The following is a 26,305-nucleotide window of genomic DNA, read 5'->3' on the forward strand; positions in this document are numbered from 1 at the left end:
TAAGGGAGGCCATGGCAGGATCTACAGCCGGTATACGGGCCAACCCAAACCTAGCAGCTGCCTGCATCGAAGCAAGGGTTCTGCCATCAGCGGTAGGTTTAGAAAAGGCCCTCGTATCGGTTCAGCAGGCATGAAGTTTACCGATATATTCCGCCGACGGCGGCACCAAAAAACCGTGGCAGCAGCCTGCCCCCGGAAGAAGGCACAAGTCGCCACCGACTGCGTGGGAGGCGCGTCGAGATACGGACGTGCCAGCGCCGTGAGAATTGCGGAGAAGGCGGTGTTATCCTCGCTCCTCGCAGAAGAGGCAGACGCCTGAGAGCCCCCCTCAGAAGCCTCAGGGCTCACATCTGGCAGCCCAAAAAACTGCGAGTTAGATTCCTGAAAATGTGAATCTGACGCCGCAACAGAAATGGCATCCTCCTCACAAAGAGAGGACACGTCTGCAGTGTGAAGTGCAGGGGCGTCCTGGTGCCCCTCAGCACCCTGAAGGGCCTGGAGGAGGGCCTTCATCTGAGCCAGTTCAGATGTCAGATTTTCGACCTTCACTGCCAGTGCAGAAGGACGGTCCACCTTGGACCGCTTCCGTGGAGCTGTAGAAGGGTCCCCCACAGCAGCCATGTAATGAATGAACAGCCAGAGTCACAACAACAACAAAGCCCCTCCCCAACGGGGCGGTGCTAACATAACAATATCACCACTGGTGGTGGGTCCCAAAAAACACTCCAAGCACATAGCACTCAACCATGCGCGAGAAGAACAAAAGGGACTGAGTCTCCGGTGTCATGTGACTTTACAGACTCACGTGGGTCACCAGAGGTCACCAGGTGACGCTGTTGTTATTTAGCCTCAACATGTGCATACGCAAGAATGATCATTCAGTGCTTGAAGAACCACCTCTGGCGGTCAGGAGGGATGAAATAGAACCTCACAACAGGAGCTACCAGAAGTGCTGGCACACTGCTCGGCCGACTGGAAACCTACCGGAAGCGGGACGTGTGATGTCAACCTATGACCTGAGAAAAATATGAACTATATGTGCTTGTTTTAAATGGACTTTTCTTGTAGGTGTTGGGGTGATGCGGTGAATGAGATGTGTGTGTGTGTGTGAGTGTGTGTGGTGCAATGTGTTCATTTTTTACTGACCTTCTGCTCCTGAGTCCAGCGGTGGTGTCTGGCCAAAAGATTCCCCTGGACACTGGAAGCCACTGAAGAAGGTTCTGGACTGGTCCATGAGTGGAAACAGGCGGGGGTGGGAGCACAGATTTTAGAGTGGTTGAAGATTTAATTTATGACTGAGATGATTTGTTGAGGATTATTCTGAAGTGTTCTTCTCCTCAGATTATTTGAAGGGTTTGCGGAGGAGGATCTTAGCACAGTTTCATGAACAGTCTGGATATCACACACATGAAGCCAAACAGCCACAGAGTCAAGCTGCTTCATCAGCAGATGATCTGGTCTCAGTGGAAAGAAAGTGGCTCTGAACAATCATTGACATGAATAATTGTGGGATTGTTGGAGCCCAAGACTTCTGTCCGGCCGACTCCACCCGGTTCTTTTATTCTATGCTTGGTATGAAAAACGCCAAAACGACTGACTTCAAATTATTACCATTTATTTAAGTATAGCCAGATGTAATGCTCAGCGCTGGACCTTACAGGGAAAGATACGAAGTATTTCGCCCCGAAAGGATCCTGATCGTTGATGAGACAGAGTTTTTATTCCATGTTCTTCTGGGCTGGGCCTGCCCTGACAGATAGGTTGGACTTTGTTCGTAATTGGACAACTTGGTGTTGATGTCAGCTGCCAACCAAGCGCTGACATCCTTATCAAATATGTTTGGTTCACTAGTGTGTGTGTGTGTTGATATCTCCGGAACATGTGGGTATGTTTACACTTTAACAGAATATCTTATAGACTAAGTGTACTTGTCTCAGGAACAAGTGTCACAACGGCCTGATGTGCAGTTGACACAATTGTCCCATAGTAGTAGCGCTAATTAAAGTAGATACCTAACACTGTCATGAGACGTCGACTTGTCTGTTCTTTTCCACAGGAACTTGCTGTTTAACCCGTTACTCTACGGTTCTTGATGTCTTTGACCTGATGACAGGAAGCGTTTGAACACAAATTCACCATCAAGTGACTGATGAGGACTTTGGGCTGGGATGAAACAAGTTCTCTTCTTTTCACTCCTTTTTCAGCAGAATAAGAAAAAAAAAGATTTTTTTTTAAATGTTGCTGTTTTGTTTGTCTTTCTATTGAAATCTCTTGCATTATTGATTGTTCTTAGCAAGCTTCTTGAATTAAGAATATTATTGCTTTAGTTAAAATCATTGAAATTTCATGACATGGTGGATTATAGTATTGTGAAAATTATGTATAAAGCACACACAAAAAAAGAACACTTCAGTCATGGATATTCACAGCGGATTTCCAAAATACAAAAGTAGCTAGAACTTCAAGGAACAGGGATCTTCACTGTTATGTCCCATACGGATTGTACAAGACTTGGACTTACATACTGAAGGAGACGGAGAGATGAGTTTCGGGTTAACACGGAGGACTTTACTTCTCAGTTGCCAACAGGTGACAGACAAAAAGGTGGGGTCGCTAACTAATGCCCCCAGACACGTCCCATTGTACTACGGAAGCCCAACCAGGCCAAAACAGTGCAGTTCAGAACACAACATTCTCCAAACCTAAATCGAGAACCACAGTGAGGGAACATCGCATTTCAGTACAAGGAGTCCAGTTATGGAACAATCTAGATCGAGAATCATAAGAATGTACCTCATACACCCCATTCACAATGTTTTCAATCCGAGTCACCACCAAAACACAAAGAAGCACAAAGAAGATCTGATATGAAGCAGAAGTGTGAAGAGCCAGAGAGGCTGCAGGCCGCTCACTCTGCTGCTGTCTGGGAGTTGTCTGCTGGTTCTCCTCTGGGGTTTCTGTTGTTTGCTGTTTGGTTTTCAATGTTGACAGAATATGATGACATGAGATGAAGGAGCAGAGAAGATTAGTTCATTCTTCTTTCTGCTCACTTTCATTCAAGCTACTGAAAAATGTTCTGTATTGACTGAGCTCAGAGAGAAATGGATTACAGATCACATGAAAAGACTGATAACAACGAGGAATTTCCTGACAGACTTCAGTTTACAAACTGATTTTATATTTTCAGCCAACATCAGTTCTTTAGAGCCCACAAGATGATGAGATTGATTAGAAAGAGGAATGTCTCAAACAGGGGGGAGGAGGAAGAGGAGGAGGAGGAGGAGGAGGAGGAGGACACACAGCGATTAATCTTTGTCACATCCTGAGGAACCCTGGTTCGATGCTGGACTCTCACAGCTCTTCAAACTGTACCACTGACACTCAGAGCTTCTGCTAGGTCCTCTGGATGAAGCTCTGCTCTCAGTCGTCCTCAGAGTCATCCTTATAGTCGTCCTCAGAGTAATCCTGATCGTCATCCTCATAGTCGTACTTGATGTCTTCCTCGCACCTGCAGAGAGATGAGAGGAGATGATCAGAGTCTCTGAAGCAGTGAGGACTTCAGTCCTGTTCAGAGCAGCAGTCAGCAGCTCAGAGCTCATGAAGGACCACCACTGTCAGACCAACACAACAAGCCTGTGGCTCCTCTGATTGGCTGACTGTGTGTCCTCTGCTGTCCAATCCTGAAGCTGCTCAGCGTTCTCCTCTCACAGCCTCACTGAGAGTCAAACACTGGATCTTTGTTCTCACACTGACTGTGTTTAGTCCAAACCTGCTGAGAGCAGCATGGACTCACTCCAACCATCTACTGACCATAGAGTCTGCAGGCTGCAGTCTGGACTCTGCTGAAGATCAACCAGCTGCTGCACATCTGGAGCCTGCAGCTGGTTGGAACGCAGGTCGAGCTTCTTCAGGTGGGAGGGGTTGGACTTCAGAGCTGAGGCCAGAGAAGAACAGCTGATCTCTGACAAACTGCAGTCAATCAACCTGAATAAAGAGAGAAAGCAGCAGAATCAGTGAGGAGGAACCAATCAGATGTATTAATGGAGAAATAATCAGCTCCACATTACTGAGTCCTGATCAATGAGCTGTTCTGTTGTTTTGGATCTTCACCACACACAACATTCACACACCTCCTCATGTCCACACACATCAGTCAGCTGCTGCTGAGCTCAGTCCACTCTCTCACTGCAGGATCAGAGTCTCAGATCACAGCTGCTGACAAACATTTCTCCTTCTACAACAGGAACAGACAGTCAACTGACCCCAGAGTCTGTTTCAAGAAATGAGCCAAAGCAATGGAGAAAAACCATTCCTCTTTAGATGGGACTAATCAGACTGGTCCTTGGTCTCCATTTCTTCTTCTTCAGAAGGTTGGAGCTCCGAGGAAGTGAAAGAAGAACTGGGGTTCTTCTTCTCTCTGATTTGTTTGTTTGTTTTTAAAGTAGTGAACTCGGGGCGTGCATCAAGAGAGCTCTACTACAGATCACCATTGGTGTAAGCCACCACAAGAAGATAAGGTAACTGAGTCCACAGGTAGAATGTGAAGAGTGATTAAAGATCAGTGTGATCATGCAAATGTGATAGTGATAGTGTTTCATGCATATATGACCTCTGACCCCTCAGAGGGCCAGAAGCAGGTCAGAGAGGCCCTCAGTGCTCAGACAGTTGGTGGCCATCACAGAGCCCAGACCCGAGCCACTTCCCCAGGCAGACGCCCACGCGCCGGTCCAGCAAAGCCCCCCCCGCCCCCGACAGGTGACGCGCCCCCGCTCACGCGCCCTGGGCTTTTCCCACCAGGAGCGCTGAGTGTCTCGCCCCGACGGCGCTGCAAGTCACTACGTGGAGACATAGTGCTGTCAGCGGAGGCGCCCTGTCATCTTTCACCCCCACTCCTCCGCCAGGCTCGCGGCGGAGCCGGGAAAATATAACATCCACTCCCTGCTGTCATGAGGCACGGAGTGTCAGGATAGGTGAAAATGCTATTGCGACACCCGGATGTTCCGGGCTTCAAAAGAGCACAATCCCTCGCATCACACCACGCTCGCACCACTTGGGCGTGCCGAGCACAGCTCCTCTCCTCCAACACGGCCGATCCACCTGCAGTACACCTGCCGATGTCAGACGCGGAGCACCTGGGCTGCCGGGAATGCTGTGACTGCGGTAACACATCCCACACCCGGCACCCGGGGACCCAACACAGTCGGAGCACTGTCCAGCACCCCTCCCAGGGACTCCAAGAAGGCCGGGTACGCTGCATTGCTGTTCGGCCCGTAAGCCGAGACAACAGTGAGGCACCTGTCCCCGACCCGAAGCCGCAGGGATACGACCCTGTCATTCACTGGGGTGAACTCCAACACATGGCGGCTGAGCTGTGGGGCTATAAGCAAACCCACACCAGCCCGCCGCCTCTCACCGCGGGCAACACCAGAGAAGTGGAGAGTCCAGCCCTTCTCGAGAGGTTGGGTTCCAGAGCCCCGGCTATGTGTGGAGGTGAGCCCGACTATATCTAGCCGGTACCTCTCAACCTCCCTCACAAGCTCGGGCTCCTTCCCCACCAATGAGGTGACACTCCATGTCCCTGGAGCTAGTCTCTGTGTCTGAGGATTGGGTCGCCGGGCACCCTGCCGTCAACTGCCACCCAATCCACATTGCACCCGGCCCCTACGGTTCCCTCGGTGGGTGGTGAGCCCAACGGAGGTCAGGCCCACGTCGTCCCTTCGGGCTGAGCCCGGCCGGGCCCCGTGGGCAAAAGGCCCGGCCACCAGGCGCTCGCTTACGAGCCCCAACCCCAGGCCACTCACATCAATGTATTGGAAATGACTGCGGTGCAGCAGGTGCTACTTCATTTCCAGCATCTTGGTCAGGTCAGACAACACCATGGTGGTGGCCTACCTGAACAGGCAGGGGGGGAACAAATCCCCTCCCCTGCATCGCAAGGCGGCAGAGATTCTGCTGTGGTCAGACCGCCACCTATCCTCTCTGAGAACATGACACGTGCCAGGCGCACTCAATGTCGGCGGGGACAGGATGTCTCGGGGAGGCCCACTTCCCGAAGAATGGTGTCTGTCGCCCCGAATGGTAACCCGGATCTGGCACAGGTTCGGCCGTCCGATGGCCGACCTTCTCGCCAGTGCACAGTGCCCACTCTGGTTCTCGCTCAGGTCGTCAGACGAACCCCCTCTCGGGGTAGTAGAATGGGCTCACGGGCTCAGGCCTCTGCTGCTCTGTGCAGAGGTGTCATGGTGGGTGACATCTGCCAAGCTGCTTCTTGGGCTTCTGCGTCTATCATAAATATGTAAATAGATTGAAAAGATCAACACAGAGAAGTTCATTTATTTGTTGAAAACAGAATATTTCATTTCATTTTAAGCGTGGCAAAAATGTTTTTCTGAAATTGTACAAGATTTGGGTGACATGAGAAGTTCACGTGATAGTGTGACCAATAAGACGACACCAGGGCGTACTGAACTGTCACGTCACTGTTTCTTAAAAGCGGGATCCTGGACTAATGAGAGCCCTGTATTGTGCCCTGTGCCTGGAGTGTGTGTGTGAACTGCGAGCCTCTGGTGAGTAACTTTTACTGAAGTTAGTCTGATAAATGGAGTAAAATGTGTTGCTTTTGTTAATGTAAATATGGATCAATGAGGCATTATTTCAATGAATGTGGTAGTTAAAAAAATGTTTTATACGACAGTGTTTTGTTTACAGCTGCCCTCATTCCGTGGTTTTTTAGTGAGTGGCGGTAAAAAGAAAGATAAAAGAGGGAAAGAAATGTTCATCCATTTTGCTTCATGTTGAAGCTATAGTGTGTAACTTTAAAACGTCTATGAATGTCCTTTTTAGCCAAGCCACTGCGAGTGGAGATGACAAAATGCAGATTAAGCCGATCGGCTCCTCCAACATGTCGCGGGATTTTTCAATATATATAATTCTTGCTATGCGTGTCGACCGGCGACATTCCCGCGCTGGTGTGCAGGAAATTACGCATTTTACGTCACAAGAAGGGAGGGGGAGGACGGGGAGGGTCTCATAGCAACAGGCCCAGCTCAGGCAGAATGAGGAAGCGGCATGGCAGTTAATCCAAAGAAACGGCCGAGAAAGAGTCCTGAAGTGGATCCTACCACCAAAAAAAAAAAGCCTGGACGGTCGGCAGGATTGCTGGCGAAGGAAAGTGACAGACAGAGAAGGCAAATGAGGATGTGTATTGGCGTGGCTTTTCCTCAGTGGAGAGCACTGAAAGCAGAAAAAGAAAACCATAATAACCTCTTCGGAAGAGTCCATCTTTTTTTCAAAAACTGTCCTTATTCACAGAGAATAAAAACCGTTTCCAGCAGTGATTCGCGCTGTAGAAACGCAGCGGCAGCCGTGGCAGTGGTTGAGGGGAGAGAAGGGGGGGGGACACCTGGGCGTCCATCATATGGAAGCGCCGGCTTTATTGTTGTAAGAATTCCACTAGAGGGCGACCGAAGTTACGCACTACAGCTTTAAAACTGAGAAATGTGATCAGTTCATTGAATTTACAGTAAAAAGTGGTTAAGAAGCTGTGTTACAAGGTATATGTATAGGAATGTGTGTTTATATGTATCTGTTTAAATGTAAGAGTATATTTTGTTTATGAAAACAACACAGTGACCCTGTTTTTGACCTTTGCGGGCCGGCTCTTTTTCTTTGTCTTTTTCTTGTCTTCTTTTGTTTTCATTCCCTTCCTATGTATGGATTCCTGTGCTGATCTGCAAGACTACTTCTTCTAGTAGGGATTCTTCCGGTGTCTGTAAAGGTAACACGGGACCTCAGTGGTTGTGGCGGGCCAACCCAAGCAGAAAAAAACACAGAGACTGATTAATTTAACAAAATAAGGGACTGATTTATTGATTGTGGTTGATATCTTTTGTCTGGAGACCTGAAAAGCTAAAATTGTTTTGTTATAATTTATTTTTGTACAACTGTTTTTTTTTTTTTTTGTTGTTCAATACAAGCTATTTATATATTTATTTTTGACACGTGTGAGATTCTTCATTCAGTCACTCATTGCAATTTGTCGACGCTCCCTTTCTCCTGTAGCGACCTGGACTTCTGAATACTGGTCCACAAGGTAATTGAAGCACTGATGGAATACATATCTGTATCTCCCAGTCTTTAACCATTAACAGTTAGAGCTGAGGCAGGTTACACATATCGCACCTGTAGCTGCAGGTGGGATCGAGAAGCCCTTGCAGTGGACTGTGAGGTAGCACCAGGTGTCAGTGTTTACACAGAGCTGGTAGCAGAGCTGATGCTTGGTTCAGGCTCTGATACAGTGGGCTGAGGTTTGACTCACTGATTGTATTTCAGTGATGTCTTTTTTTTCACAGTGTCAACATTTGTCATGTCCCGGAATCCAAAGTTTTTAAATCTTGCATCCAAGTAGATGCTAACACCAAGACTGTAAAATGTTTCAATTCCTGTAAAAATGGTGTTGGCACTATGCTGACAACACAGCACGAGCTTGTTACCCTGGGCATCAAGAGTTGCAGTTGACCGCAGAAGAAGTGTCACCAGAAGGATCTCTTTTGTAATAGACACATTTTTCAGCTGATACCTCCCTCAGAACTTCTTCAGACGGTCTCAAGGCATCCAGTGTGAGACCAACCAAGGACCAACCTTCCTCGGTCAAGCAAAGTGAGCTTCTTTCCAAAAACACAAAGAGCAGTAGTCACGGCGTCCTTCTTTTCAAGCACTCTTTAAAACATGTAGAACACAGAGTTCCACCTTATTGCAACAGACTGAATGAGCTTGTGCTCTGGAAATATCTGTTGCTTTTGGATTTCCCTGAGCTTCTCCATTGCATTTGTGCTGTGATGGAAAAATGCTACTATAGCACTGTGCCTCTGCTGGATGTCTAAAAGCTCAGGGATGGCCTTAAATTAGTGTTTGACAACGAGATTTATTGTGTGTGTGAAACACGGGTAATGTGCCCACCCTGCTTTGAGCACTGCAGCCACCAAATTGGCACCACTGTCTGTTATCACTGCCTGGATTTTGACAGTTATATCTATTTATCTGCAATTCTTTTTTAGCTCAGCGCAAATATTGTCTGCAGTGTGCTTCCCAGAAAAGGCACAGGTTTCAAGCACATATGCTTGCATTTCCCAGTTGTCGTCAATAACATGACATGTCACAGTTAAATAAGGTTCTGTTGCTCCAGACGTCCACATGTCAGTTGTTAATACTACACTGTTGGCAGAATCCAAACATTTCAGACATTTCTGATATTCTTAAAGACATTTCTTCGTACAATCTCTGATATACATTAACTTACATATTGTGGTTTTTATTCTTTTCTGTTTTGAACATTAACAGTTCGGGGTTTTTTTATATTAATGTTGTTGAAGTCTGAATTCTCAGTTTTCACCTCTTCTCTACAGAACTCCAAATCCTTCAACATCTGTTTCCTGAATCTTTTCTAACTTTGGTTTTAAATGTCAGCTGAAATGAGGAGTGAGTTCTTCTCCATTGGTTGGGCTCATTTTTTGAAACTGAAATCACATTTTCAAAACTCTAAGATCTTTTGACTCAGCAGTCTCACAGTTCAGCTCGACGCTATAGTTCACTTTCTGAAGCTCATCTCTCTCCCAGAACTGTTCACTCATGTTTCAAAGCTACATTTCTTTCCCATATAAACAGTCAAGCATCTCCAAAATGTGAAGATCCTTCTCAACAGCATTGGCTCATTTTTCCAAACAGACCAGACGTTCTCAGTTCTCTTGGTTCTCTTGTCAAAAACAGCCTGGACAGTTCAGCAGAACCACATGGTTCAGCTGTCAAAGACCAGACCTCTTCAGAACAGTTCACTCAGGTGGAAAAACTACATTTGTTTCTCAAACAAATGATCAAAGTCTTCAAAAAGCTTCGTCTCTTTGTCATTGTGAGTCACTGACAGTCAGAATGTAGAGATGTTTTGTCTTTAAGGCAGAGGAACATTGAAATATCCCTCATCTACCTTTCAGTCTGAGCCCAGTCCTTCATTCACAATCATTACTGTGAACGTTTTTTGTTTTTCACAGGAAGAACCTTCAATTTATGACTCACACTTTGCTCTCATACTTCCAAGGAAATAATTATTTTATTTACACACAAACTAACTTCATCCATCAGAGTTCAACATACTGTAATACACACACAAAGGAACAAAGAAATGAACAAAAACTGTATTAAGCCCACAGTGCTGTAAATCAGTGGCGATTGCTCTAAGACTGCAAGGGAAGCTCAACTTCCCCTAAAATGTCAAAAAATAAGTGGTCCAATATTTACTGTTGTGTGTACATTTCATTGACTAAATATGCGCTACAACACGTTCATCTTTTGTTTAGCATCAGCTACTTATCTCAGGTAATTGACTCAGATTTTTTCTCACTCCTCCTCGCAGCGGCACGGCACTTTAAACAGCTGGACGCTGAGCGTCCATGCGGAAGCGAGAGTGGGTTGTTCCGCTGCAGTGAAACTGGACGCTCAATGGATAAAATGCTGGGCTGGTCCCGCCCATCGGACTACGGAGCTTCAATGGGGTCTATGGGCAGTGGGCTGGCCTGGACGCTGAGCTTCTGCGTGCTGATTGGATGATCTGTGTGACGCTTGATTGAAAGCGAAATGAGCAAATCAGTGATCTTACAGTAAAAAAAAATGCACCAAAGCGCTTCTGAAGTTTTTCATTCTGTTGTTCTGAGTTGATCCGGAGGCTTTACTGATCCTCGGAGACTCACCCTCGTTCTCAACCCTCAATCTTAAAAATGCACGCTCCCGCGAGTCAAGTCTTGTCCCAACTCTCAAATATTTTGAGCAAAAGGACGAGTTTGAGGGAGGTTATGTCCCTCAATGTTGAGATTTTCCCAGACCACCCTTGGTGGTAAGGGATATCCAGAATGCATTGCTGTTATGCTGTTGTTTTGAATTTATTTGAAGCGTCTTTGAGTATCTTGAAAAGCGCTATATAAATCAAGTGTATTATTATTATTATTATTATTATTATGATTATTGCGCGTGTATAATACACACACCTGTATCTGAGTCATCAGTGCTGCCATGTGACTGAAGAGTCTTCTCCTTCGCACCGCTTTTCTTGTTTCTACAGACAATCTTAAAAAGATTCGCAAAGCCCACGCAGCTGGAGTTTCCATTTCTTGTTTATTTCTGGGTTTACTTTCTTCTTCTTCGCGTAGTGCTGCGATTCATCTGATATAGTGCTGCCCTCTTCAGTCTAAGGGTGTAACTGCGTTTAAGTGGTGTCCCATTTCCAAGTCACATTACTGCAATAAACCGCAGAACAGATCAACTCCTAAGACTGAGCTGGTGCCAAAACGTGGGGAAAAGTAACAGGTCTTTTCAGCTGTCCTGGTCTGACCAGGTGAGCTGCTGACTGGAAGCGCTGTCACCAATAAAATATCCTGCTGGCCATGCCACTGGATGAAACCATCTCAGGGATGTGTTTTCTGGTCACAAGTGGGCTTTGGGGATCTGTCTAACTTTGTCAGGGCGTACAAAAGGCATGAAAGCTAATAGAATTTACATACAAAAACAGCCACATTTTACAATGTATGCTAAAAATGAGCTTCCCCTTTTTGGAAGACCAGCAGCCGCCACTGCTGTAAATGAAGCTGGAGTTTAACAGCTCACTGCTTCACTGCTCACCCCCCTGACCGTCCTCCTCACCCCCTGACCGTCCTCCTCACCCCCTGACCGTCCTCCTCATCTTCATGTAAACAGATCCACGTCTGATCTTCACAGTACTGCAGTTTGTTCTTGACAGATTTTGACAGTTGATCAGACTAGGGCTGAACGATATATCGTTATCATATCGATATCGGGATATGAACATTCAGTACATTAGTTTCTCAAAATCGATGATATCAAGATTTCCCCTGCTTGCCCTGCATGTAAGTTTGTCCGTGCACAGGTCAGGCCAGCCAACCACAAACCTCGTTTACTGGTTGACAGCTGATGGCAGCCAATGAGAAACATCAGAGGGAGGGGCAGGAGGGAGACGGAGACCACACTCACATGTGCTACACGCAGCAGAGAAAGCAAAACAACATGAGTGCTGAAGAGAGGGCGGCTGCAGAATCTGCACAAACGAATTTTTTTTTCTTTTTTTCGAATTTGGTGGTAGTGGCAGTGAGTTCTCATAAAATTAAAAAAAAACCAAACTATTTTTTTACATCCTTTTGTATTATCAGGGCGCGAAATTCCCTATAAAATGGCGGCGGGGACCAATTGAGATCGAATCTCCGCCGGTTTAGGAGCCATATAAGTAGGTCCTTACCGTCTGTTGGCTTTTTTTAATCATGAAATTGCGTTGCTTCTCTTTTAATGAATCAATCAGAACCAACACACCTCGTTACTCTGGGATTCCATTTTTACATTCTTCTTCTCTGTGCTTCACTCTGCACTATGCATCTAACAATCGCAATGCGCCCCCTGCTGGATTGAAGGAGGTACTGCTTGATTCAGGCGCTGCTGTGAACTCCAAGCAACAAATAATTCAGAACACAATGACAGCAATGGGCGTAAACAGTAGTAACTGTAAATATGCAAATCTGCCGAAACAGTTAATGATTTACTGCGATACTACAGTTCTCCACCCCTGAATGAGGCAGTCACAGCTGCAGGCATGGGCGCAAATACAGAGCATCAATGAACATCAGTGAGAGAGGTCCTCCAGGGTCTGATACACAGACAAAACCTGGTCAGATTAAGAACTGAATAGAATCAGAATCTACACTAACATTCACAGCCATCAGCAGGATCTTAGCTAAAATACTTTGTTTCAATTGGGCACAACTACATTATATGAAATGTGATTTGTGCTGGTATGGATTCTAGGGTTAATGTGCCACCACCACCAAAGGAACTTGTCAAAGCTGGGATGCTTCAACCAGCAATTAGCAACATGCATACCTGCAACAAAATAAATAAAAATCATTTTATAAATTTGGAACTTAGGGTGGGCCATATAGCATGAGAAGATAAACCATCCCAGACACAATGCAGCAAATAGATATAAACAGAACTAAACAAGCACAACAAAATACAGCAGTTTAATTAAAAAAATATTGTTGGATCCTGTTTTTGATCAGCATTTTACAAAATTGAAAATTAAGGACCTGTTAAAACTTGTGAGGACCTGTTAATATTTTCTGAGGACCTGCTGAAAAAATTTGGAGGGCCTGTTAAAATTTTGACGAATTTCATGCCCTGTATTATGATGTTTTTATTTTTCTGAAAAATGCTTAACTTTCACTGAATCCATTGAAATATATCGTATCGATATCGAGATATCTGGCATGGATATCGAGATATGAAATTTTGCCCATATCGTTCAGCCCTAGATCAGACTATTGATCACTGATACAATGAAATACTGCTCATATGTTTTGGAGAGAACAACCATGAGACTGAGAATCTATCAATCAGTTGAGATCAACATGATCTATTCACTTGGAAATTGTGTTAAATCGAGCCTGACTGTGCTTCATAAGTTGCAAAGATGCTCTGAGACACTGAGACATGGCCAAAGCTATTTACAATGTGGTGAAATGAAGGGAAACACTGTTCTGTTGTGAGCAGTTACAGAGTAGTTTGGAGGTTTGTCCATGTTGTTTTGAGAATGTCATTTCTGTTTCAAGAAATGAGCCAAAGCAACAGAGAAAAACTGTAATCCCGTTTAGATGAGACTGACCAGACTGATCCTTGGTCTCCATTTCTTCTTCAGAAAGTTGGAGCTCCGTGGAAGTGAAAGAAGAACTGGGGTTCTTCTTCTCTCTAATTTGATCTTTGATCTTTCAGAGAGCTCAACTGATGTGAAGACCAAACAGAAGCAGAGCCCAGTGGAGGACATGTCAACAGCCAAGGTTACTGGACAGAAAGCCAACAAGTCCAGAGTCTGCAGAGTTGCTGAGAGTCTGGAGCTCCAGCTGGGAGATCAGTGACAGCTGGATCCAGGAGAGATCAGCCTGCTTTGAAAGCTGAAGGTCAACATGGAGCGTGTCAGAGGTTCACAGTCAGTGATCCACTGCAGCAGCTTTCTTCTTCTGGCAAGCTTTGAAATGTGGAGCTGCACACGACTCTGCCACAGTCACAGGACTAAAGAGCAGAGAAGAAGCTCCGGTCCTCATTGAGATCCTCTGTGGATCACTCTCAGACCAGCCTGATGTCTGACCTTTATGTCAACACAACTGTACTGAAACACACTTAAACATGGATTCTGACCTCAGAGTCTTCAGACGGCAGAGTGGACTCTGCAAAAAACCACACAGCTGAGAAACTCCTGGATCCTGAAGATCATTCCAGCTCAGGTCCAGATGTTCCAGATGTTTCTGGAGGGAGGGGTTGGACTTCAGAGCTGAGGCCACAGAAGAACAGCTGATCTCTGACAACCTGCAGCACCGCAACCTGAATAAAGAGAGAAAGAAGTGAGATTAGAGGACAAAGTTTGATGCTGAAGTGACTGAGAGCTGAAGAAGGTTCAGACTTGAAGAGTTTAGAAATGTAAAGTCCAAACAGCTGAAGCCTCCAGGAGGAGAAGAGCTCTCATCAACATGCTGCAGAGCTCCTTCTCTCCACTCTCCCTCATCACTGTGTGGAATTTCTTATCATATTATCATCAAATCAAATCAGACTTTATTTGTCGAGCACTTTTCATATTTATAAAAACAACGCAAAGTGCTGAAGAGTAAAACAGTCATAAAAATAAAAGAATAAAAACCGTACCATCAATAAATATACACCACACACACACACACACACACACACACACACACACACACACACACACACACACACTGAATTATTTGCACACAGCAGAGGAGACATGGCATGACACTAAGCATCATGGGAAAACACTACCAGTGGGCCGTTCACAGCAGGAGAAGGTGAAGGTCATTAACACTGGGGCCCCAGCGCTCGACCCCCGACCCCGCCAGACCAAGGGGAACCTGCACACCGAGGTGTGGAGCCCCCCAGGCCAGCCAGGACCAGAGGACTCGAGCACAGTGACCCCAGCAGAGGACCAGGACCAACTCCCGGTGTGAAGAACCCCCCCTGAGGAAACACTGGAGCTAAAACAGCTGAAGACATAAAAAGACATAATACAAAGTTAATAGTAAGATAAGATTATAAAGTAATAAATTAAAATAAGTTAGAAATACATAATAAAAATAGAAGGAATAAATAGGATAAATAGATTAAAATAAAAATGATAATAAAAAATAAAAATGATGGAGATAAGAACTATAAAAGGTCAGTTGAAAGCCAGATTAAAAAGGTGTGTTTTTAACCTGCCTTTAAAAATATCAACAGACTCTGCGGTCCTGAGGTTCTCCGGCAGGCTGTTCCACAGGCGGGGGCCGTAGTGGCTGAAAGCCGCCTCGCCATGCGTCTTGGTTCTAGCTTGGTTCTGATGACATCATCTGATTTATAATTCATTTTTGCTGGTGTTTTCTCCCTGTATTTATGTTGAATTTTTGTTGTATACCTATGTTTCAGTGTAATTATTCTGAAAGAAAAGGGGCACGCTGTAGTACATCTGTGCATGCGGTACGTGCTGGATCTACTTTTTGCTCAGACGCGATGTTGACTGGTGACGCTGAGCTGTTGTTTACCTGGCAGGACAAACTGTGTTCTTCATAAATAAACGTTGAAGAAACAGTTTTGGAGTGTCTGAAGCGTGAGTAGACACTGTGTCATCAAGTCAACACACCCTTTACGATGGGAGTTATTAATAATAATAATAATAGATTTTATTTGTAACGCACTTTACATTTAAAATCAATCTCAAAGTGCTACAAGAGGCACAGGGTTAAAAACAAGCACAGGGTAAAAACATTACAATACAAGCAACATATTAAGCAACATTATTGTTGGTATGCCTTTCTGAAGAGGAAGGTCTTCAGTCCTTTTTTAAAAGCGCCCACCGTCTGTGGGGCCCTAAGGTGGTCTGGGAGAGCGTTCCACAGACGGGGAGCTGCGGCTTCAAAGGCCCGGTCCCCCACGGTTTTGAGCCGTGTCCTGGGCCGAACCAGACGATGCAGTTGGCCTGACCGGGTCCGGGCAGAGGTGTGTGGTGTGAGCAGTTCAGTGAGGGAGGTGGGGGCCGCACCGTGCAGACAGTGATGGGGGTGCAGGAGGATCTTGTGCTCTATACGGGCCTGAATGGGAAGCCAGTGGAGAGAGTGAAGGATGGGAGTGATGTGCTCATATTTCCGCCCCTCATCAGGACTCTGGCAGCGCTGTTCTGTACATACTGGAGCTTTTGGAGGCTCCTGCCAGAGATCCCGATGAGGAGGCGTTACAGTAGTCCAGCCTGGAGGAAACAAAGGCGTGGACAAGCTTCTCTGCAGCAGGGGGGGAGAGGGAGGAACGTCAGAGTTTCCCCTCCATACACTTTACTTGGGCGGGCCGCCCAAGTAGATTGACACCCGCCCAAGAAGATGAATGAAAAAAAAAAAAAAAAAACGCGCGGTCTGTATCTCACACTGGGTGTCAGGCTCGTGCACCCCCCGTGTACTCTAATCTCTGGACACATAGCATGGAAGCATGCTAGTTTAGCCGCTACCGGCTACAGGCTAACAGCCTGCAGGCTGCAGATTAATGCTGGTCGACCGTCCCGGACAGTAAAACTTATAATCAGCTCGATTGGCTGATATTTCCTGCAGAAGCTCCTCATGCTGTTTTATTGAACAGGCCGTATGTTCTGGTGTTGTGTTTGTTTATATCACGCTGCATGTGCAGCTCTGAGTCCTGCTCTGTGTCTTCTTCTCCATTTGGAGTTGCTGTGTCAGAGTGACAGCGCCATCTGAAGGCCTGGCGGGTGAACTACATCGTTTTGAGTCCTTGTTATGTTGCGTGGATGTAGATATTTCCTGAAGCGATGCTGTGTGGACAGGAAACTGAGAAGGAGATTGTAAACAAACAAGTTGGGCTCATTTGTAATTCAGGGACAGGTAGACATCCAGTTGTGCTCCATTCTCAGCTGCTCAAAACACCACATCACACTGGAAACATCTGGAACCACGTACCATTAATAATTTTCTATGGTCTTCCAGTCATGGGATTTTCCCTAATGCCCACAGAGAAGACATTTACATTACCAGCAGAGTTCTGTCGGATTTGGACGTCTGTTGCTGTGAAAGTTAGGAGAGAGGGAGAGAGGGGAATGGTGTGACCTTGGAATGAAACAGAGGTAAGAGGAGAGGAGCGGAGTTGATGAGGAGGACCCGTTTGAATGGCTTCTGTTTTTGAGCCGTTAAGCTGCAGGAAGTTTTGACTCATCCACGCCCCTATATCCTCCAGGCAGGAGCTGAGGGTGGAGACAGAGGGGGTAGGAGAGCTGCTGGATGAAATTTTGATGTAGAGTTGTGTGTCGTCAGCATAGCAATGGAAGTTTATTCCATGCTTGCTGACAACACGACCAAGGGGAAGCATGTATATGGTAAAGAGGGAAGGACCGAGTACGGAGCCCTGGGGGACCCCACACTAAACTGGGGACGCTAGTGCAATAAAACCGTACAATCACTGATTTACATTAACTTGCATATTGTGGGTTTTATTCTTTTCTAACTCTTAGAACACTAAAACATTATTATTATTTTTTTTTTTTCAATTTTAATGTTCAGGTCTGAATTCTCAGTTTTCAACTCTTCTCTACAGAACTCCAAATCCTTCAACATCTGTTTCCTGAATCTTTTCTAACTTTGGTTTTAAATGTCAGCTGAAATGAGGAGTGAGTTCTTCTCCATTGGTTGGGCTCATTTTTTGAAACTGAAATCACATTTTCAAAACTCTAAGTTCTTTTGGCTCAGCAGTCTCACAGTTCAGCTCGACGCTATAGTTCACTTTCTGAAGCTCATCTCTCTCCCAGAACTGTTCACTCATGTTTCAAAGCTACATTTCTTTCCCATATAAACAGTCAAGCATCTCCAAAATGTAAAGATCCTTCTCAACAGCATTGGCTCATTTTTCCAAACAGACCAGACGTTCTCAGTTCTCTTGGTTCTCTTGTCAAAAACAGCCTGGACAGTTGAGCAGAACCACATGGTTCACCTGTCAAAGACCAGACCTCTTCAGAACAGTTCACTCAGGTGGAAAAACTACATTTGTTTCTCAAACAAATGATCAAAGTCTTCAAAAAGCTTCGTCTCTTTGTCATCGTGAGTCACTGACAGTCAGAATGTAGAGATGTTTTGTCTTTAAGGCAGAGGAACATTGAAATATCCCTCATCGACCTTTCAGTCTGAGCCCAGTCCTTCATTCACAATCATTACTGTGAAAGTTTTTTGTTTTTCACAGGAAGAAGAACCTTCAATTTATGACTCACACTTTGCTCTCATACTTCCAAGGAAATAATTATTTAATTTACACACAAAGTAACTTCATCCATCAGAGTTCAACATACTGTAATACACACACAAAGGAACAAAGAAATGAACAAAAACTGTATTAAGCCCACAGTGCTGTAAATCAGTGGCGATTGCTCTCAGACTGCAAGGGAAGCTCAACTTCCCCTAAAATGTCAAAAAATAAGTGGTCCAATATTTACTGTTGTGTGTACATTTCATTGACTAAATATGCGCTACAACACGTTCATCTTTTATTTAGAATCAGCTACTTATCTCAGGTAATTGACTCGGATTTTTTCTCACTCCTCCTCGCAGCGGCACGGCGCTTTAAACAGCGGGACGCTGAGCGTCCATGCCAGTGTTGCCAGGTGGGAAATGTAGGATTATCGAACCAGAGATATAAAATTATCGTATTTTGAGGAAAATTTTCGTACACCCGTCATAATCAAACTAAAAAAGTCTATTGATGTGCTATAGTTACTGTCATGCTGAAAAGCGTCACGGCTTTGCGCCAATACGGATTGGACCAAAGAACGTCTGAATGGATTCATCAGCAGCACCACAGTTGCGTTCGGTGGATGTGTCCCCCATAAACAATGACGGGTGGGAACTAACGAGCCAAACCATGAGGCCTGGAGGCCACCTGTCAGGAAATAGACATAGCACCAGGCTTTAAAGGGAAATAGTTTCCATGATAAGTGACAAGGAAATAAAGATCTGGCTTCAAGTACTGAAATGTTATTTTCAGTGAAACAACATTGTCTCTGTGCTCACAATGAAAAAAGGTCATAAAATAAACAAAAACTGCACTTATGCAAACTTAAGAGGGCCTGTGTCATCCCCAAATTTCATTTTTGCCAGAAAGTGATTTCCAGTAGGCGGAATCAGTTTTTGTCAAGCAAAATAAGCTGATTTTGACATTGAAATGTCTTTACTCATTTTTCAAGTGGTATAAAGTATTGGTTGTGTTCAAATGTTGTAAATCTGACTCTGCTGTGTTATATTAAAAAATTGGGGCAAAATATCCCTCTGTATACAATACCAGAGGCATGAATATGTTTTTGGCAAGCAAAATAAGCTGATTTTCACATAATGTCCCTTTACTCAATATTCAAACCGTACAAAGCACTGCCTGGGATCAAATCACTCTGTTGAGAGATCTAGTAATTGTGGTGCAGAAAAAAACAAAAACACATACAACAAGGCAGCTGAACGTACAGGAGGCTATCACATGCAAACACATATAAACATCGTTCGATGTTCATGAACAAACTTGTTTGAGCCGGATGGAGGCTGCTGCAGAGACACAGAAGCTGCGCTTTTCAGCAGCCGGTGGAGCAGCTCCGTTTTTACTTCTATTATTTTTTTTTCCCCCTTTCCTCACTCATGGGGCGCAGCGGACTATTCAGCCAATCATTACCGTTGTTCTGAGGCCAGCTCACATTTAGAAAAGCAGATTGGCTTGGAACTTGTCACATGGAAAGAGATGCCTTCAGGGTTCACCAAAAAAAATCCGACAACAGCTGCGACAGGCTGATTACAACCAATTACAACCACACTTTCACGGAATGGTCAAATTATTGTATATTTGGCCTTTTTTGGGATTATTGATCGTACAGAGGGCAAAATTATCGTACAAATACGATAATTATTGTACACCTGGCAACACTGGTCCATGCGGAAGCGAGAGTGGGTTGTTCCGCTGCAGTGAAACTGGACGCTCATTGGATAAAATGCTGGGTTGGTCCCGCCCATCGGACTACGGAGCTTCAAAGGGGTCTATGGGCAGTGGGCTGGCCTGGACGCTGAGCTTCTGCGTGCTGATTGGATGATCTGTCTGAAGCTTGATTGAAAGCGAAATGAGCAAATCAGTGATCTTGAAGTAAAAAAAAATGCACCAAAGCGCTTCTGAAGTTTTTCATTCTGTTGTTCTGAGTTGATCCGGAGGCTTTACTGATCCTCGGAGACTCACCCTCGTTCTCAACCCTCAATCTTAAAAATGCACGCTCCCGCGAGTCAAGTCTTGTCCCAACTCTCAAATATTTTGAGCAAAAGGACGAGTTTGAGGGAGGTTATGTCCCTCAATGTTGAGATTTTCCCAGACCACCCTTGGTGGTAAGGGATATCCAGAATGCATTGCTGTTATGCTGTTGTTTTTAATTTATTTGAAGCGTTTTTGAGTATCTTGAAAAGCGCTATATAAATAAAATGTATTATTATTATTATTATTGTTATTATTATTATTGTGCGTGTATAATACACACACCTGTATCTGAGTCATCAGTGCTGCCATGTGACTGAAGAGTCTTCTCCTTCGCACCGCTTTTCTTGTTTCTACAGACAATCTTGAAAAGATTCGCAAAGCCCACGCAGCTGGAGTTTCCATTTCTTGTTTATTTCTGGGTTTACTTTCTTCTTCTACGTCGCGTAGTGCTGCGATTCATCTGATATAGTGCTGCCCTCTTCAGTCTAAGGGCGTAACTGCGTTTAAGTGGTGTCCCATTTCCAAGTCACATTATATTCCTCAACTCTCATTTTTGAGGGACCCTCAGATTGAGCTTTGAGCTTGAGTGTTGAGATTGAGGGTGAAGATGGGAATTGGAATTGGCCAAACGACGAGCGTTGTGTTTGGAGACTCGTTTAGGTCACTCTGCGGTTTCTGTCCTCCACCAGCAGCTGGAGCTTCTCCCCGTCTCTCACTCTCACTCTCAGGCGGTCACACAGCGCTCTGGCCTCTGCAGCAGCTCCAGCTGCTCACAAGCTGCACACAACAGCAGACAATGTCAATGTTGTGGACCAGATTTTGGCGAAGCCATTTGATATTCTTCCTTACGAAAAGAAAACTGGTGTTAAACTGCAGAACAGATCAACTCCTAAGACTGAGCTGGTGCCAAAACGTGGGGAAAAGTAACAGGTCTTTTCAGCTGTCCTGGTCTGACCAGGTGAGCTGCTGACTGGAAGCGCTGTCACCAATAAAACATCCTGCTGGCCATGCCACTGGATGAAACCATCTCAGGGATGTGTTTTCTGGTCACAAGTGGGCTTTGGGGATCTGTCTAACTTTGTCAGGGCGTACAAAAGGCATGAAAGCTAATAGAATTTACATACAAAAACAGACACATTTTACAATGTATGCTAAAAATGAGCTTCCCCTTTTTGGAAGACCAGCAGCCGCCACTGCTGTAAATGAAGCTGGAGTTTAACAGCTCACTGCTTCACTGCTCACCCCCCTGACCGTCCTCCTCACCCCCCTGACTGTCCTCCTCCCCCCCTGACCGTCCTCCTCACCCCCTGACTGTCCTCCTCACCTTCATGTAAACAGATCCACGTCTGATCTTCACAGTACTGCAGTTTGTTCTTGACAGATTTTGACAGTTGATCAGACTATTGATCACTGATACGACGAAATACTGCTCATATGTTTTGGAGAGAACAACCATGAGACTGAGAATCTATCAATCAGTTGAGATCAACATGATCTATTCACTTGGAAATTGTGTTAAATGGAGCCTGACTGTGCTTCATAAGTTGCAAAGATGCTCTGAGACACTGAGACATGGCCAAAGCTATTTACAATGTGGTGAAATGAAGGGAAACACTGTTCTGTTGTGAGCAGTTACAGAGTAGTTTGGAGGTTTGTCCATGTTGTTTTGAGAATGTCATTACTGTTTCAAGAAATGAGCCAAAGCAACGGAGAAAAACTGTAATCCCGTTTAGATGAGACTGACCACACTGATCCTTGGTCTCCATTTCTTCTTCAGAAAGTTGGAGCTCCGTGGAAGTGAAAGAAGAACTGGGGTTCTTCTTCTCTCTAATTTGATCTTTGATCTTTCAGAGAGCTCAACTGATGTGAAGACCAAACAGAAGCAGAGCCCAGTGGAGGACATGTCAACAGCCAAGGTTACTGGACAGAAAGCCAACAAGTCCAGAGTCTGCAGAGTTGCTGAGAGTCTGGAGCTCCAGCTGGGAGATCAGTGACAGCTGGATCCAGGAGAGATCAGCCTGCTTTGAAAGCTGAAGGTCAACATGGAGCGTGTCAGAGGTTCACAGTCAGTGATCCACTGCAGCAGCTTTCTTCTTCTAGCAAGCTTTGAAATGTGGAGCTGCACACGACTCTGCCACAGTCACAGGACTAAAGACCAGAGAAGAAGCTCCGGTCCTCATTGAGATCCTCTGTGGATCACTCTCAGACCAGCCTGATGTCTGACCTTTATGTCAACACAACTGTACTGAAACACACTTAAACATGGATTCTGACCTCAGAGTCTTCAGACGGCAGAGTGGACTCTGCAGAAAACCACACAGCTGCTCAAATCCTGAATGAAAATCATCGTTCTCACTGAGGTCCAGATGTTTCAGATGTTTCTGGAGGGAGGGGTTGGACTTCAAAGCCGAGGCCAGAGAAGAACTGCTGATCTCTGACAACATGCAGCTCCTCAACCTTGAATAAAGAGAGAAAGCAGCAGAGTCAATGAGGAGGAACCAATCAGATGTATTGACGGAGAAACGATCAACTCCACATTACTGAGTCCTGATCAATGAGCTGTTCCGTTGCTGTGAATCTTCATCACACACAACATTCACACTCCTCCTCATGTCCACACACATCATTCAGCTGCTGCTGAGCTCAGTCCACTCTCTCACTGCAGGATCAGAGTCTCAGATCACAGCTGCTGACAAACATTTCTCCTTCTACAACAGGAACAGACAATCAACTGACCCCAGAGTCTGCAGACCACAGAGTGGACTCTGCAGAAAACCACACAGCTGAGAAACTCCTGATTCCTGAAGATCATTCCAGCTCAGGTCAGGAAGTGACTGAGAGCAGAAGAAGGTTCAGACTGGAAGAGTTTAGAAATGTAAAATCCAAACAGCTGAAGCCTCCAGGAGGAGAAGAGCTCTCATCAACATGCTGCAGAGCTCAGTCCACTCTCTGTCCCTCCAACATCTGGAATCTTCCTAAACTCCTCTCAGTCCTTTGACTCCAACAGATTCTAACTTCAAGGCAGTGAACTGACCTCAGAGTCTCCAGTTTACAGTTTGGACTCTCCAGTCCAGAACACAGAATCTCCACTGATGAATCCTCCAGGTAGTTGTCACTCAGGTTCAGATGTTTCAGATGGGAGGGGTCAGACTTCAGAGCTGAGGAGATCACTTCACAGTGAGGACCAGAGAGTCTACAGCCAGAAAGACTGTAATGAGACACAGAGAGGACAGGACAGGATGAGAGAGGACACTTTGTTGGACTGTTGGACATCAGACCTGCTCTCCTGTAGAAACACCACAACCTGCTACACCGTGCTGCAGGTCTTTAGTCCTGTTCCTGCTGAGTATGGCATGAATTATTTCATCAGATGGAAACAGTCTCAAGAAGATCAAGAGAAGATCTGCTGCTTTATTCTCACACTGTCTGAGGGCTGATGAGAGGAATTCAACAAACTGGAAAATATTTGAATGTTCCAGACAAGAACAGAAGCAATGTGAATTAGAACATGAAGGAAGACTGACAGCCTCAGTCTGAACAGGTCCTGAGAACTGAGCCAACCTCTGCAGGGGATTGTTGACACCGAGGAACAGCAGTAAATGTTGGGAATAATGGGATGAGAGGACTGATGGGTTCTTCATGACAGCTCACTGAGGATCATCTCCACAGAGGAACTACAGGAACTACGTTCTACAAACATCACTGAGACACTGATCATGAAGACTTGTGGACTCACTCAGCCTTCCTGCAGTTCTTCACAGCTGGGATCAGTCTGAATCGTCCCTCCCATGATGTGTTGTAGTTCTTCAGGTTTAACTCCTCCAGGACCTGGTCTGACATCTGCAGCATGTAGGCCAGAGCTGAGCAGTGGATCCCAGAGAGTCTCTTCTCTGATCTGTTCTCTGACTGCAGGAACTCTTGGATCTCCTGGTGTACTGAGAGGTCCTTCATCTCCATCAGACAGTGGAAGATGTTGATGCTTCTGTCAGGAGACACTTTTTCACTGTTGATCTTTTTCAAGTTCTCAATGACTCTCTGGATGATTTCTGGACTGATCTCTGTCTGACCCAGCAGACCTTCTAAGAGTCTCTGGTTGGATTCCAGAGAGAGGCCATGAAGGAAGCGGACAAACAGGTCCAGGTGGCCGTTCCCACTTCTGACGGATTTCTCCAGGACGACCACCAGCAAATCATCAAGAGATCTGAAAGCATGATCCTCTCCAAAGAAGGTCTTCAGTGCGTCTCTCTTCCTGCTGGTGAAACAGTGGAACATGGAGACTGCAGCCAGAAACTCCTGAACACTCAGATGGACGAAGCTGTAGACGGCTTTCTGGAAGATCACAGACTCTCTTCTGAAGATCTGAGTACAGATTCCAGAGTACAGCGAGGCCTCAGTCACATCCAGACCACACTGCTCCAGGTCTTCTTGGTAGAACAGGATGTTTCCTTTGTCCAGATGTTCCAAGGCCATCCTGCCCAGCTTCAGAAGAAGCTCCCTGTCAGCCTCCGTCAGCTCCTGTGGACCCGTCTCAGGTCCTTCATGGTACTTGAGCTTCTTCCTGTGTGTCTGAACCAGCACAAAGTGGGAGTACATGTCAGTCAGGGTCTGGGGCAGCTCTCCTCTCTGCTCGCTGCTCAACATGTGCTCCAGAACTGTAGCAGTGATCCAGCAGAAGACTGGGATTCCACACATGATGTGGAGGCTCCTGGAGGTCTGGATGTGGGAGATGATCCTGCTGCTCAGCTCCTCATCACTCAGCCTCCTCCTGAAGTACTCCTCCTTCTGGGCGTCAGTGAAGCCTCGCACTTCTGTCAGTCTGTCCACACATGTTGGAGGGATCTGATGGGCCGCCGCCGGTCGGGAAGTGATCCAGACCCGAGCCGAGGGCAGCAGATCCCCCCGGATGAGGTTAGTGAGCAGCTCGCTGACTGAAGACTGCTGGGAGACGTCAAGCAGCCGCCGGCTGCTGCTGAAGTCCAGAGAAAGTCTGCTTTCATCCAGACCATCAAAGATGAAGAGCAGCTTGCAGACATCCAGCTCCTCTGCCGTCAGCTTCTGGAGCGTGGGATGGAAAACAGCCAGCAGCGAGAGGAGGCTGTACGGCCGCTCTCCCAGCAGGTTCACCTCCCTGAAGGAGAGCACCACCAGCACCCCCACATCCTGGTTCTCCAGGCCCTCGGCCCAGTCCAGAGTGAACTTGTGCACCGAGAAGGTTTTTCCACTGCCGGCCACGCCGCTGGTCACAACCACTCGGATGTGTCTGAGCTGCTGGGCCGAGGCTTTGAAGATGTCCTGAACCCTGATGGCAGAGTGACGGAGGCTCTCCTCCCTGATGGCAGAGTGACGGAGGCTCTCCTCCCTGATGGCAGAGTGACGGAGGCTCTCCTCCCTGATGGCAGAGTGACGGAGACTCTTCTTCCTGGAAGCTGTCTCCAGAAGCTTCAGCTCAGGCTCCCTCTGAAGCTCCTCACTGTGTTCCTCTGTGATGTGGAGCTCAGTGTAGATCCTGTTGAGGAGGCTTCCTCCTCCTGCTTCATCACTTCCTTCAGTCACACGTTCACATCTCCTCCTCAGACTCTTCTTATGTTCTTCTAGAAGCTGCTGCAGACCCACACCTGCTCACAGACAACAACAACAGTCAGACTGCACACAAACAACCAGGGGGCTATTGCACAAAAGTCGGATAAATACATCCAGGATAAATTTAAAATGCGCGGCTTGAGTCAGCCTCGTCGGTGTTTTCTCGGATTAATCGGTTGCACGTTTGCCGAGCCAGGATGAAAAGTCGCGGCTTACTCAAGCCAGGTGAGGAGCATCAGGATAAGTGCGCGTTCACAGCGTTCTTCAGAAGACCACGACATCGATCACAGAGTCACAGATTGAAAATGGAACAAGGACGAGCATCTTACTTCACACGGGATGAGCAGCAGTGTGCGGACTATACCGCGGCTGT

General features: G+C 46.1%; 2 protein-coding genes across 2 annotated transcripts in view; both read right to left on the minus strand.

Moving 5' to 3' along the window:
* The window catches only part of LOC115402059 (NACHT, LRR and PYD domains-containing protein 4C-like), an 868,403-nt gene that overhangs the window by 309,539 nt on the left and 532,559 nt on the right, over positions 1–26,305 (minus strand). The window lies entirely within an intron of this gene.
* LOC115402073 (NLR family CARD domain-containing protein 3-like) lies at positions 1,701–25,086 on the minus strand (the record flags this gene model as incomplete). Its single annotated transcript, XM_030110512.1, has 5 exons — positions 1,701–3,508; positions 3,811–3,984; positions 22,627–22,809; positions 23,387–23,560; positions 24,089–25,086. Coding segments are annotated over 5 exons (1,617 nt in total), but the record flags the coding sequence as incomplete, so codon positions are not given.

The sequence above is a fragment of the Salarias fasciatus genome, chromosome 15 (assembly GCF_902148845.1).
Source record: "Salarias fasciatus chromosome 15, fSalaFa1.1, whole genome shotgun sequence".
Classification (NCBI taxonomy): Eukaryota; Metazoa; Chordata; class Actinopteri; order Blenniiformes; family Blenniidae; genus Salarias; species Salarias fasciatus.